Source organism: Rhipicephalus sanguineus, chromosome 10 (assembly GCF_013339695.2).
Source record: "Rhipicephalus sanguineus isolate Rsan-2018 chromosome 10, BIME_Rsan_1.4, whole genome shotgun sequence".
NCBI classification, from domain to species: Eukaryota; Metazoa; Arthropoda; class Arachnida; order Ixodida; family Ixodidae; genus Rhipicephalus; species Rhipicephalus sanguineus.
In genome coordinates, this window is record NC_051185.1 from 20,679,371 (window position 1) to 20,689,656 (window position 10,286).

Here is a 10,286-nt window from a genome sequence, read left to right on the forward strand (position 1 = left end):
ACAGTGCACCTGTCTCCTTGAAGTCTTCATGTTGGAGTGGTTAGGATGGGCGAGTTTCCGTATGCTAATGTGGTACCGTGTCTACTACTTTGCCATTTGTTTGTGTACATATAGCTTTGTTGAAGTTCTGTGCCCACATACTGCAAATAATTTCACAGTTAATTGTAGTTAAACATCCGACGCAATTTCCATTAATTCCTGCAGGTCGCAGGATGCCAAAGGTTGCCCAATTTCGCTCGTGTAACTTCAGCAGGGTAGTCGTGCAGCTAAATCATGGATTGATTGATTGATTGATTGATTGATTGATTGATTGATTGATTGATTTGGTAGGTTAATTGAATGATTTCCCAGTCATTGTTTGCATCGCCACCTTGTGGACGGCAGGCTTGCAAGTTGAGCTGTCATTGTGATGTCACCTCAGTATTGCTTGCAAAAGTGATTTTACGAGGGGCGTTCAATAAAGATTTCCCCTGACCCACTTCCTGTGGACGGAGAGCAACGAAACTTTGCAGATTTATTAGTCCTTCTCTACATAGGTGACACCCCGGGACACACACTTCTCCCATCTTTTTATGCAACTATAAACACCTCACTTGTAGAAGTCGACAGATTGCTCCAAAAGCCATGTTGTAACTTCAGAAATCAGAGTCTCGTCATCTGGAAAATGCTTGCCCTTCAAATATGACTTCAATGTTGGAACGAGGTGGAAGTCCGATGGTGCGAGGTCGGGTGAATAAGGGGAATACGGTAGAATTTCAAAGCCGCAGGAGCGTGCTTCCGTCTGGGCAACATCTGAGTTGTGAACTGGGGTATGGTCTCGCAGAAGGCGGACGCCTTTGGTGAGCATGCCACGTCTCTTGTTTTTGATGGTCTCTCGCAATTTCCGCAGCAGTGAAGCATAGTATGCCCCAGTAATCGTGGCACCCTTTGCTGGGAAATCCATCAAGACTACTCCGTGCTGGTCCCAAAAGACTGCGAGCATGACCTTGCCCGTCGAGGGCTGGGTGCGTGCTTTCTTTGGAGGCGGTGAGTCCAAGTGCTTCCATTGCATCGACTGGACTTTAGTCTCCGGATCATAGTGATGGACCCAGCATTCATCCTGTGTAATCAGTCTGTTGAAAAAGTCCTGCTAGTTTCCATGGCACATGGTCAAAAGAGCCTGGGAGCATTCGACTCGTTCCTGCTTTTGGAAAGGTGTGAGCAGCCGGCGAACCCAGCGATCGGATACCTTACACATATGAAGATGGTCCTGAATGATTTTTTCCATGGACCCCACACTAATCTTGACATGTTGGGCTAGGTCTCGAACGCTAATGCGGCGATTTTCCAAAATGGCGGCCTTCACTTGCTGGATGGTGTGTTCATTGACAGCGTAGTGGGGTCGCCCTGCAATCGGAGCCGCTTCCACGGAAATCAGACCACATTTGAATTGGTGATGCCAGTTATTCACTATATCATATGATGGGGAATCCTCCCCATAAACCTCTTTTATCTCATCGAACGTCTTCCTTGGAGTGCGGCCTTTCAAGTACGGGAACTTGACTGCTGCTCTGTATTCCACTGCATCCATTATCACACCTCACACCACTTCAGCACCTCTAAAAGAAAGACCGTAATTAGTTTAGAGTTGCAAATTGGCACGTGACCTACAGTGACTTATGTCATTGCACATGCGCAGTTTCAGCATCCTTCAATAAATGGAAGTTAGTCAGGGGAAATCTTTATTGAACGCCCCTCGTAGGAACAGCATTTTGTCGAGATCATTTCTAGTGAATATTTTAATACCGAAAGACTGAAAGCTGTACAAACCAAACGGTTACAAAATACTGCAGCAGCAAGGGCAGCACTTCTTTTGAGTTTTCTGCGTGGAAAAAAGAAATAAAAAAAGAGCATGTCAAGCAAACATGATAAAGTGTCAGTCATGCTTTTCTACAATTGTTCATAACGCTGTGCAGTTTAAAGAGGGTGTTAGAATTATAAACATGGTGAACATGCAATATGTGACACCCATATTATTTGTGAAGGAATTAGTTTACATGAACATGGGGAATAACATTTTAATGTTTTATTTTATATTCTTTACACTTCATGTGGTGTGTCCTACCAAGTGACTGATCTGTGTTCATTAGCAGTGAGTGTTCGACCCACGTTCCTCATTAGTGGCAAAAGGTTAAAAAAGGAAAACGAAATAGCTATTCACTCAATAAATATTTAGCCCCAGGTCGCAGTACAGTAAGACACCTTCCGTGCGAAATTCAATTACAGAGTCACTGACATAGTTCTTGCGCTAAATCGAATGCTTTAAACATGCGAGGGCAAAGTTTTATCGCACATGTTTTTCTCGTAGGTGCTACTATAACATGTTCAGCAGCAGCCTGGTCTTTGAACTTGCTTACGGCCGCACGCTTATGGCTGTGTTCCATCTAATAACACGTCATTTCTAATAATGGAATTGTCAATTTTTGGTCGCATTGGATCTGCATTCCTTCTCTTATGGTTATGACACCTTTTTTGTTTTCTGGAACATTCTTTCTCTTTAATCGAGTAGTGGTAGCCTCAACGTGAAACTTTCAAGCGGTGCCTGATTATCTCGTAGCGCATATTTGTTGCGTGCACTTAGTACACTCAACGGTGGGCATCAGTTCACTGGCATCTTCAAGGAAGATATGATGTATTACACGTAAATAATGGATTAGAGATGTTTCTTTCATGTCAGGAGATGATGGCACTGCACCTATTAGTGCAAAACGAAAGGACAAATTTGGCGTCTATCCAGCGAACAGCGTTACCACTCAATAGCAGGAAAACTCACATAACCAAGTGATGACGTCATCACGTGACCAGGTTGTGACATCACAATGGCATCATCGCATGAGGTCACGTGATGAGATCGTGTTACGTGTTATAACCTCATCATCAAATTATGTCATGTGACATGTGATTCACTGATGGCAGTGTGGTAGGGCACAAGTATTTTCTTTTTTAGCTCATTCATTCAATGCCTACTCTCAAGAGTGACGAGTTATGCCTCATTTGCTTCCCCAATGGCATTGTAGGGTGCACATTTCTTCTTTTGTTTTCGTAGTTATTGATATGCTGTGCTCAAAAGTTACGAGCTGCGTACGATTCATCGAGCACTGTCGGGCATGGATTCTTGTTGAATGATTGACATAAAGCTGTTATGCAATTGTAGCTAGGCTCGATTAAGTGCTTGTAGCCACTGCTTTAATAATTATCCAACAGATACTGGCGAAGAAGAAAGCCTCGTACCTGAAGACTATGGTAGAAACAGCGCTAAAAACGGAACAGTGAACATACAAGACTCAGCGCTGTGTCCTGTGCGGGTGTTTACTGTCCTGTTTTTTTGCACTGTTCTGCCATAATGGTCATGAACCAACTAGCCCACCTGAGAACCTCTTACCTGCTTGAGTGCCTCGTCGATTGCAGCACCAAAGACCTTTTCGAGACCTTGGTCCATCAGTGCTGAGCATTCCACGTAGGCCGACCCTCCGATGCATTCCAACATGGCTTCACCTTCGGAAGTGCTCACGAACGAGTCGCCATCTGGCCTTGGATCCACTTCACACAGTGGCTGCGGATCAGTGTCTCGAAGGTCCTGTGGGAAGCCATAGATCGATGCGACGTTGTGATTTGACATGACAATATGACTCGCACAGTCGATCTATGGGAGACGCTGGACATTATTAAGGCGAAAGCCGTAGATGCCTCGTCAAATGCGAAAAGTGACTGTCGGCGTCAACACTAACGATGCAAAAGATCATCACGTGATCACGTCATCTTGTGACTACAAAGGTCACCAAAATTTGTGACATCATCATTACATAACATAAGGTGACGTCACATCATGACGCCATCTCATTACTTTCGCTTGGTCTAAGGTGGGGCAATGCCGGAGGCACTGGAAAACCACGTAAGGTGCAGAAAGTTCGAGGGGGTGGGGGAGGTCAATACAATGGACTAAGAAGAAACAGAAGAAGAACATGGCTTTCATCATCGAATCGTCCTTGGCAAACGCATGAGGAACTGTGTGACTTACTTTTAATGTACCCTGTGTGAATCTTGACCATGCAATGCTTTGTAACTTACAATGTAAATAAGATGCATGAGCGCTTTTTCCGATTCCACAATACCCTGTCTCCATAGTACAACAAATAGGAAAATGACCTTCGCAGCTAAAATCTGGTCCACAAACTTGTTCGCAACAGTGTAGCGCGATAGGAATTGTTGAGAATGTGCATGCATGGTTGCTTTAAATTAGGGTTCAGGAAGGTTTTTGCTTCTTCGTAATATCGCCATAGATTTTCTTTCTTTGGTAGCTGATCACTTGAAAGTTCACCCGTTTCTGTGGTTGTAAGCCATTGTACATCAGGTCTTGTATGTAAGTGGAACAATCTTGTCATCACTCCTCCATTCTTCTGCTTCATTTGAGCAGTTGTGCGGTGTTGTATTTTGCGAAATTTTACGCCTGTAGACAGAGGTTGCAGACAGGGTTGTGCTTGGGGGTGCGGCCACACACCGCCCCCCCCCCCCCCAAAAAAAAAAAAAATTGCTGCCTGCCCCTCTTTACAGCCCTCAAGAGCAAACATAGTCAAAACACAATGCATAAATAGTTTTTCAAGCAGCGCAAAAACAGGAAACCGAGAATAGACCACAAAACACAGGCGCTGACTTCCAACTGCTGACTTCATTTACCAACAATCCCGTAATAACAAGCCCGCTAAACCACCATTATGAAGTACAGTGCATAAGTTCCCCACCTCCCTGCCCCTCCAGGAACTCACTTGTCGTCAGGGCCCCTCCCCATCCTTCCCCTGGTTAAATAAATTTAGCAGTGGCCTAGCTTGGCTATGCAAGGATATACGTAGCGTGAGCTGAGGTTCAGCTGGTTATTCTTAGCTTTTCTAGGTGTCTAGGATTAGCTCGATTATCATGCTTACTGCTGCTACAATGACACACACACACGGTATACGCATTATGTGACACATGTATATTTATTTTTTGCTCAACGTCATTTCTTTATTGCCGCTAATACGGCTCGGTGCTCAGTGTAGTAACACGCTGCTGTCTCTATGGCCCCAACTCCCGGCGCAGCGTCAGACTTGGCTACTGCGCAACGGAGGCGCACAGCTGGGCACGCGCCAGCGCCAGTGCGTCTGCCGCCGCTATGACGTCACTCCTCTGGAATGCGCAGACGCGCGCGGCTGCTCCGGCGCGCCAGTTGTGCGCCGTGTGACGTCACTGCCTCTCGCGCTTGCGCAGCACGGCTCTCCAGAAGCCACGCAAAGCTGATCAACCTCGGCCAGTGTAGCTAACGCTACAAAAACAAACTTGCCGTCCCTGTTTGTGTAAAATCGCTTTCGCGTGCACTGACAGGGAGTTAAACTGACAGCAGTGCTTGCTGCAACGTTGTGACGTCATGCTCTATCACATGAATCACATTATAAAGGGACACTAAAGTAGAAAGCGATATTTGTCGTATTAGTACGTCACTTTTCCACCACACCAGAATCGCCACGCTCGCCGCGAGAAGACGCTTGGTAAGCGAGAAAATGCGCAAAAAGAAAATGCGGGTGGGAACGCCACCTTGGAGTTCCCGCACCAATCACCTTGAAGTCATAGATTTTGAAGGCGTCCGCTAGGGCATACGTCGTTCCTAACCGGTAAAAGTGAAGTACATTGTCCTCTGAGCTAGCCATGGAGACTTAACCCCCATACCAAGTTTTAAAAAAAAATTTCATGGAGGCAATGTCGCCAAAGTACGAAAGGAACACTATGAAATCTATGGCGTCACACGCGGAGGTTTTTGCACGAAATTTAAAAGTAATACTTTGACCTAGATTTTCTCGTATATTAATAAAGAAATGACGGTAAAATTAAAGTGATTAGAGTTTTTCAGAGTTCAATTTATCAATCTAGACAGATTCATTGTTTCACTTTAGTGTCCCTTTAAAGAGGCCATGTCAGGGTCACCCAACATATCGCGGTTTTCAGCGAAAAATAGAAGTAGATGGTTCATTGTGCCTATATATATTGTAAAAACGTACTGTAAATGATTATTTCTGTGCAAAATAAACCCTATAAGTCGCCGACTACAAACCCCGCCCGCCGCCAGCGACCGTCATTTTGTCATGGCGTGTGTGACGTCATGTGCTGCATGGAGTGGAGCCATCGTCCTCTACCAAAGTTTCAGCCGCTGCAAAACATTCAATTTTAATGTCAAGCTGAAGAAAGCTTAAATAGCTACGTCACGGCCCGCGAGTGCGCCAGTGCTGCCCGACTCTGAGGCCGCTTGCTTGCTTATGAAAATATTCAATTATAAGTTAATCGTTCGACCAAAAGCGGTAAAATTTCGCCAGCTTGTTTGTGAATGCACAAGCATCAACCCGCATAATTAACACAAATTATGATGGGAAATTGGATGTCGTATATGGCCCCTTTAACAGTCAACTTGCCTGCTTATTTCCGACGAGTATTATTGGCGCCTTGGGCAGGTGCTTTCGAATCTCGGGCGCCCACTTCTGCTCGACGTTGACTAGGCTAGCACGGTTGTCTAGCGCAAAGCAGATCAAGACTACGTCAGCCTCGGGGTAGACGAGGGGCCTCAGCGTGTCGTACGAGCTGGAGCCCGGAGTGTCCCACAGGCTCAGGTGCACCTGTTCGTGGACAGAAAGAACAAAATTACCATGGGTGTAGTCGAAGCTACTTTGTATAATTGATGTATCGATAATCCACCCAGAGATGAATCTGGAAATATGGATTGAATGGGTGTCATTTATTTTTTAATATAAACTTTGGAAACACTGAGTTGACGTGTAGCCCGAGGCTATTTTGAGTCCAAAGCAATACCTTTTTTTTTTTGCAAAGGCAATTTGAATGGGCTAAGCAGCATAACGCAAACAAATATGCACTGAGTGTGGTACGCAACACAAATTATAAATGTCTCATTCTTGTGATGAAAGTTTTCCAAGGTTGTTTTCGCATTGGTCATTCTAGCAGTAAACGCATCTGAACAACAACGCGAAGCCACGAGTTACGACTTCAAGGTGTGAAGCCCCCCTCCTCCCCCCGGGGTAGGGGGGGGGGGGCTGCTGTAGGCGTGCGCACAAGTGGGGTAGGGGTAGAGGGCTACTGCCCCACCTTTGCACTGCATCCTGTTCATAAGGGCGTCAATGGAAGAGGGTCGGGAATATCAGAGGGGGGGGGCGCCCTGTTGTGAAACCGCACCCCTCCTGCGAAGGGCTCTTCATTGGAGCCCCCCCCCCCCCCACAATGAAGAGCCCTTCGCACGCCTATTGGGGCAGGGAGGAGGGGGGGTGGGGGTATGTTCAGGGCCACCAGGTTTTCGTCTGAAAATCCCGGCCCGTCCAATGTCACACTACAGGTAGCCGAAGAAACGCTCATTCATGTATAGGCGCGGGCAAGGGTGGGGGTGGGGGGGGGGGGGGTCGGTGCAAAGCCTACCCATACCTTACTCAGTCGGACTTCTCCTGTCTCTGTTTAGAGCGCAGAGTTACGGCCACGAAGGTTTTTGACAATTTGACAATGGCGGCCGAGGACCACCAGTGTAGCATTCCGAGAACTGTTAACGTCCCACCTTTCCCTGGTAAGCCGGGGACCAAAGGCAGGCCGCTGTGAGACACGTCATCGCTTAATTTTAATTTTTGTATTCGTTGCCAATCTTGCCCCCCCTCCCCCCTACCCCATCCCCCTAATGGAGAATCCTGCACTCGCCTATGCTTACATGTAGTGTGTACTGACACAGAAGACACGTGCGCATGCGTACCGTTTCGCCGTTCCAGTGGAGCAGCGTCTCCTTCTGGTCGAGCGACGTGGGCGGACACTCGGCGGGGAAGCATCGGTGCACGTACGCGTGCGTCATGCACGACTTGCCGACGTTGCTGTCGCCCGCCGCGACCAGCGTGACGCGCATGATACCGCTCTTGTGGTCCATACGTGCGAGACGCCTATCTTCGAGCGCTGTCGCCTGGCCCTCACCAGGAGTGTAGAACGTCCATGGGCGCCCATCTGCTGCTTAGTCCATAGTTTGGGGAATCCATCGAATTCAGTCTTTAGGCTGGTGTCGCTGGTCCTACTCTGCGGCTCCGTTGTAGTGAATAGTTATAACTTGGTGCAATAACAGAACAAGAAATATGCAAGCAAACAAAAAATTGAGGCAGATTTCTTCAACTGGGACTGTCGTATAGTGTTCAGTGCATATAATGCAATAAGGCAGAGGTGTGGTCCTTCAAAGGTATTTAGCGATCCTAGAAGTACAACTGTGTACTGCTTTCTCACATTGTTACGAGAGCGGAAGCGCAACATTACCGTTATTAGCAGGAATTACCTTTATTTTACCGTTATTGCCCCGCCACGGTGGTCTAGTGGTTATGGCACTCGACTGCTGACCCGAAGGTCGCGGGATCGAATCCCGGCCGCGGCGGCTGCATTTTCGATGGAGGCGAAAATGTTTGAGGCCCGTGTACTTAGATTTAGGTGCACGTTAAAGAACCCCAGGTGGTCGAAATTTCCGGAGCCCTCCACTACGGCGTCTCTCATAATCATATGGTGGTTTTGGGACGTTAAACCCCAGATATTATTATTATTTTACCGTTATTAGCAGCATTACCACCATTGGCCGGAATTATGCGATCAAGTAAGGTAAACTCCTTACGAGGGTTGCCGTTGGTGGGTACTTTTGCGCCAATTTGGTCACCTTACGGCCCTGCCTCCGAACGAAAATTCCTGGTTGGCTCCATGTCTACTTTATGGCTACCTTGAACTTCTATTTTGGCGCATTTAGTATAAAGTTCCAGCGAAAGCAGTTTGCTTTCAGCCATTTTATTTACTTTTTGTTCTGGCTTCCTCTACCTCTTCCTCTAGCCTCTTCTTTTCCGTCTTCTCCAACCAGTTCTTTTGGATCACTACATACTCCCAGGCTCCTGTTTCCATCTCTCCGGAGATGGGAAGTATATTTGAGAGAGACGCCTCTTCGATCTTGCAGCGAGGTCCCTTGTAATATACTGTTTTCAGTATGCCTTGTTGTTTTGCGGTCTTCGTGACGAAGTATGGACCCGTAAACGGAGACTTCGAGCCAAGACCTTTGCGCACAAGAATCATGCTTCCAGGATGCACATCGTGTATCTCTGATCGATGACGCTTATCGAAGTTCCTTTTCACCGTTTGGCGATATCGTTGTTTCTTTTCTTCTGGCATAGGTTTTTCCTTGAGAACGATCTTGTCAACCAAACCAAGCTCTTGATCAGTAGGCAACCAGCTTGATTTTCCGAAAGCTGCAAAGTTGGGGCTGCATCCAAGTCCTGCAGTATAGGAGCGATTGTGATGGGATACAGCCGCCTCCAGAGCACACTTCCACCCGCCTTTGAAGTCTGGGTATAAGGACATCAACATCTTCAAGTCCCTAATCATCCTCTCTGCAAGAGAATTAGCTTCAGGGTGGTATGGTGCTGGGAAACGTAATTTGATACCTCTTTCTTCTACCCATCGTCGAAGCTTAAGACTTCGAAAAGCTGGTCCATTGTCGGCAACTATAACTTTGACATCCTTGAACACATTCCGCTCCAGAAGTGACATCACTGCGTTCGCATCTTCACGGCCGGCCTTAGCAGCAACATAGCGTGTACACTCGTCGACGGCAACCAAGAATGCTTGAGCTTTTCGCACGCCCTCGCCTTTCTTCTTGACTTCCGCAAAGTCGAGGTGAAGTGCTTCAAAAGGTACCTTCGAGTACACCGGCATTACCATTTTATTCCCTCGTGGCCTAAACTTTGCTTTGAAGAGCTGGCATTCGTGGCATGTCCTAATGTAGTTAGCGACATCCGCTTTCATGTTCTTCCACGTGAATCTTACAGTGAGCTTTCTGTACGTCCTCCAAAATCCATCATGTCCTCCAGATTCTGGGCTGTTATGGTACAGCTTCAGAATAGCTTGCACTTCTGTCGCCGGCACGTGTACCTTTCCGTTCTTAAATGTCAACCTTCCTGTACCTTTCCACAGCCTTACAAAGTTCACGTGTTCAGCTTCTGTTTCCTGTGATATATGTAGTCTGGACAAGGCATCAGCATCCTGGTGATTTTGTCCAGGGCGATGAGCTACCTCGAAGGTGTACTGTTGGATCTCGCTTGTCCATCGTGCAATACTCCCCTTTGGCTGTGCGAGATGAAGTAGATAAGTCAAGGCTTGGTTGTCGGTGAAGAATTTAAAACATCTGCCTTCCAAGTATGTCCTGAAATATCTCAAGGCCATGA

General features: G+C 46.9%; 1 protein-coding gene across 1 annotated transcript; it reads right to left on the reverse strand.

The window, feature by feature from the left end:
- Positions 1–1,749: 1,749 nt before the first annotated feature.
- Positions 1,750–8,121, reverse strand: LOC119407217 (ras-like GTP-binding protein rhoA). The gene is made up of 4 exons (XM_037674092.2): positions 7,805–8,121; positions 6,474–6,674; positions 3,422–3,616; positions 1,750–1,861 (listed from the first exon to the last, which is right to left on the reverse strand). The coding sequence occupies exons 1-4, from the start codon at positions 7,970–7,972 to the stop codon at positions 1,817–1,819; spliced, it is 609 nt and encodes a 202-aa protein (XP_037530020.1). The 5' UTR covers positions 7,973–8,121; the 3' UTR covers positions 1,750–1,816.
- Between the last annotated feature and the right edge of the window lie 2,165 nt (positions 8,122–10,286).

Excerpts from the sequence above, each read along its gene's own strand:
- LOC119407217 (XM_037674092.2), bottom strand. The coding sequence starts at position 7,972 with ATGGACCACAAGAGCGGTATCATGCGCGTCACGCTGGTCGCGGCGGGC. Across the intron at positions 6,675-7,804 it reads TCCACTGGAACGGCGAAACG|GTGCACCTGAGCCTGTGGGA; the intron begins GTACGCATGCGC and ends GTCCACGAACAG. Across the intron at positions 1,862-3,421 it reads TCGACGAGGCACTCAAGCAG|AAAACTCAAAAGAAGTGCTG; the intron begins GTAAGAGGTTCT and ends TTTTCCACGCAG.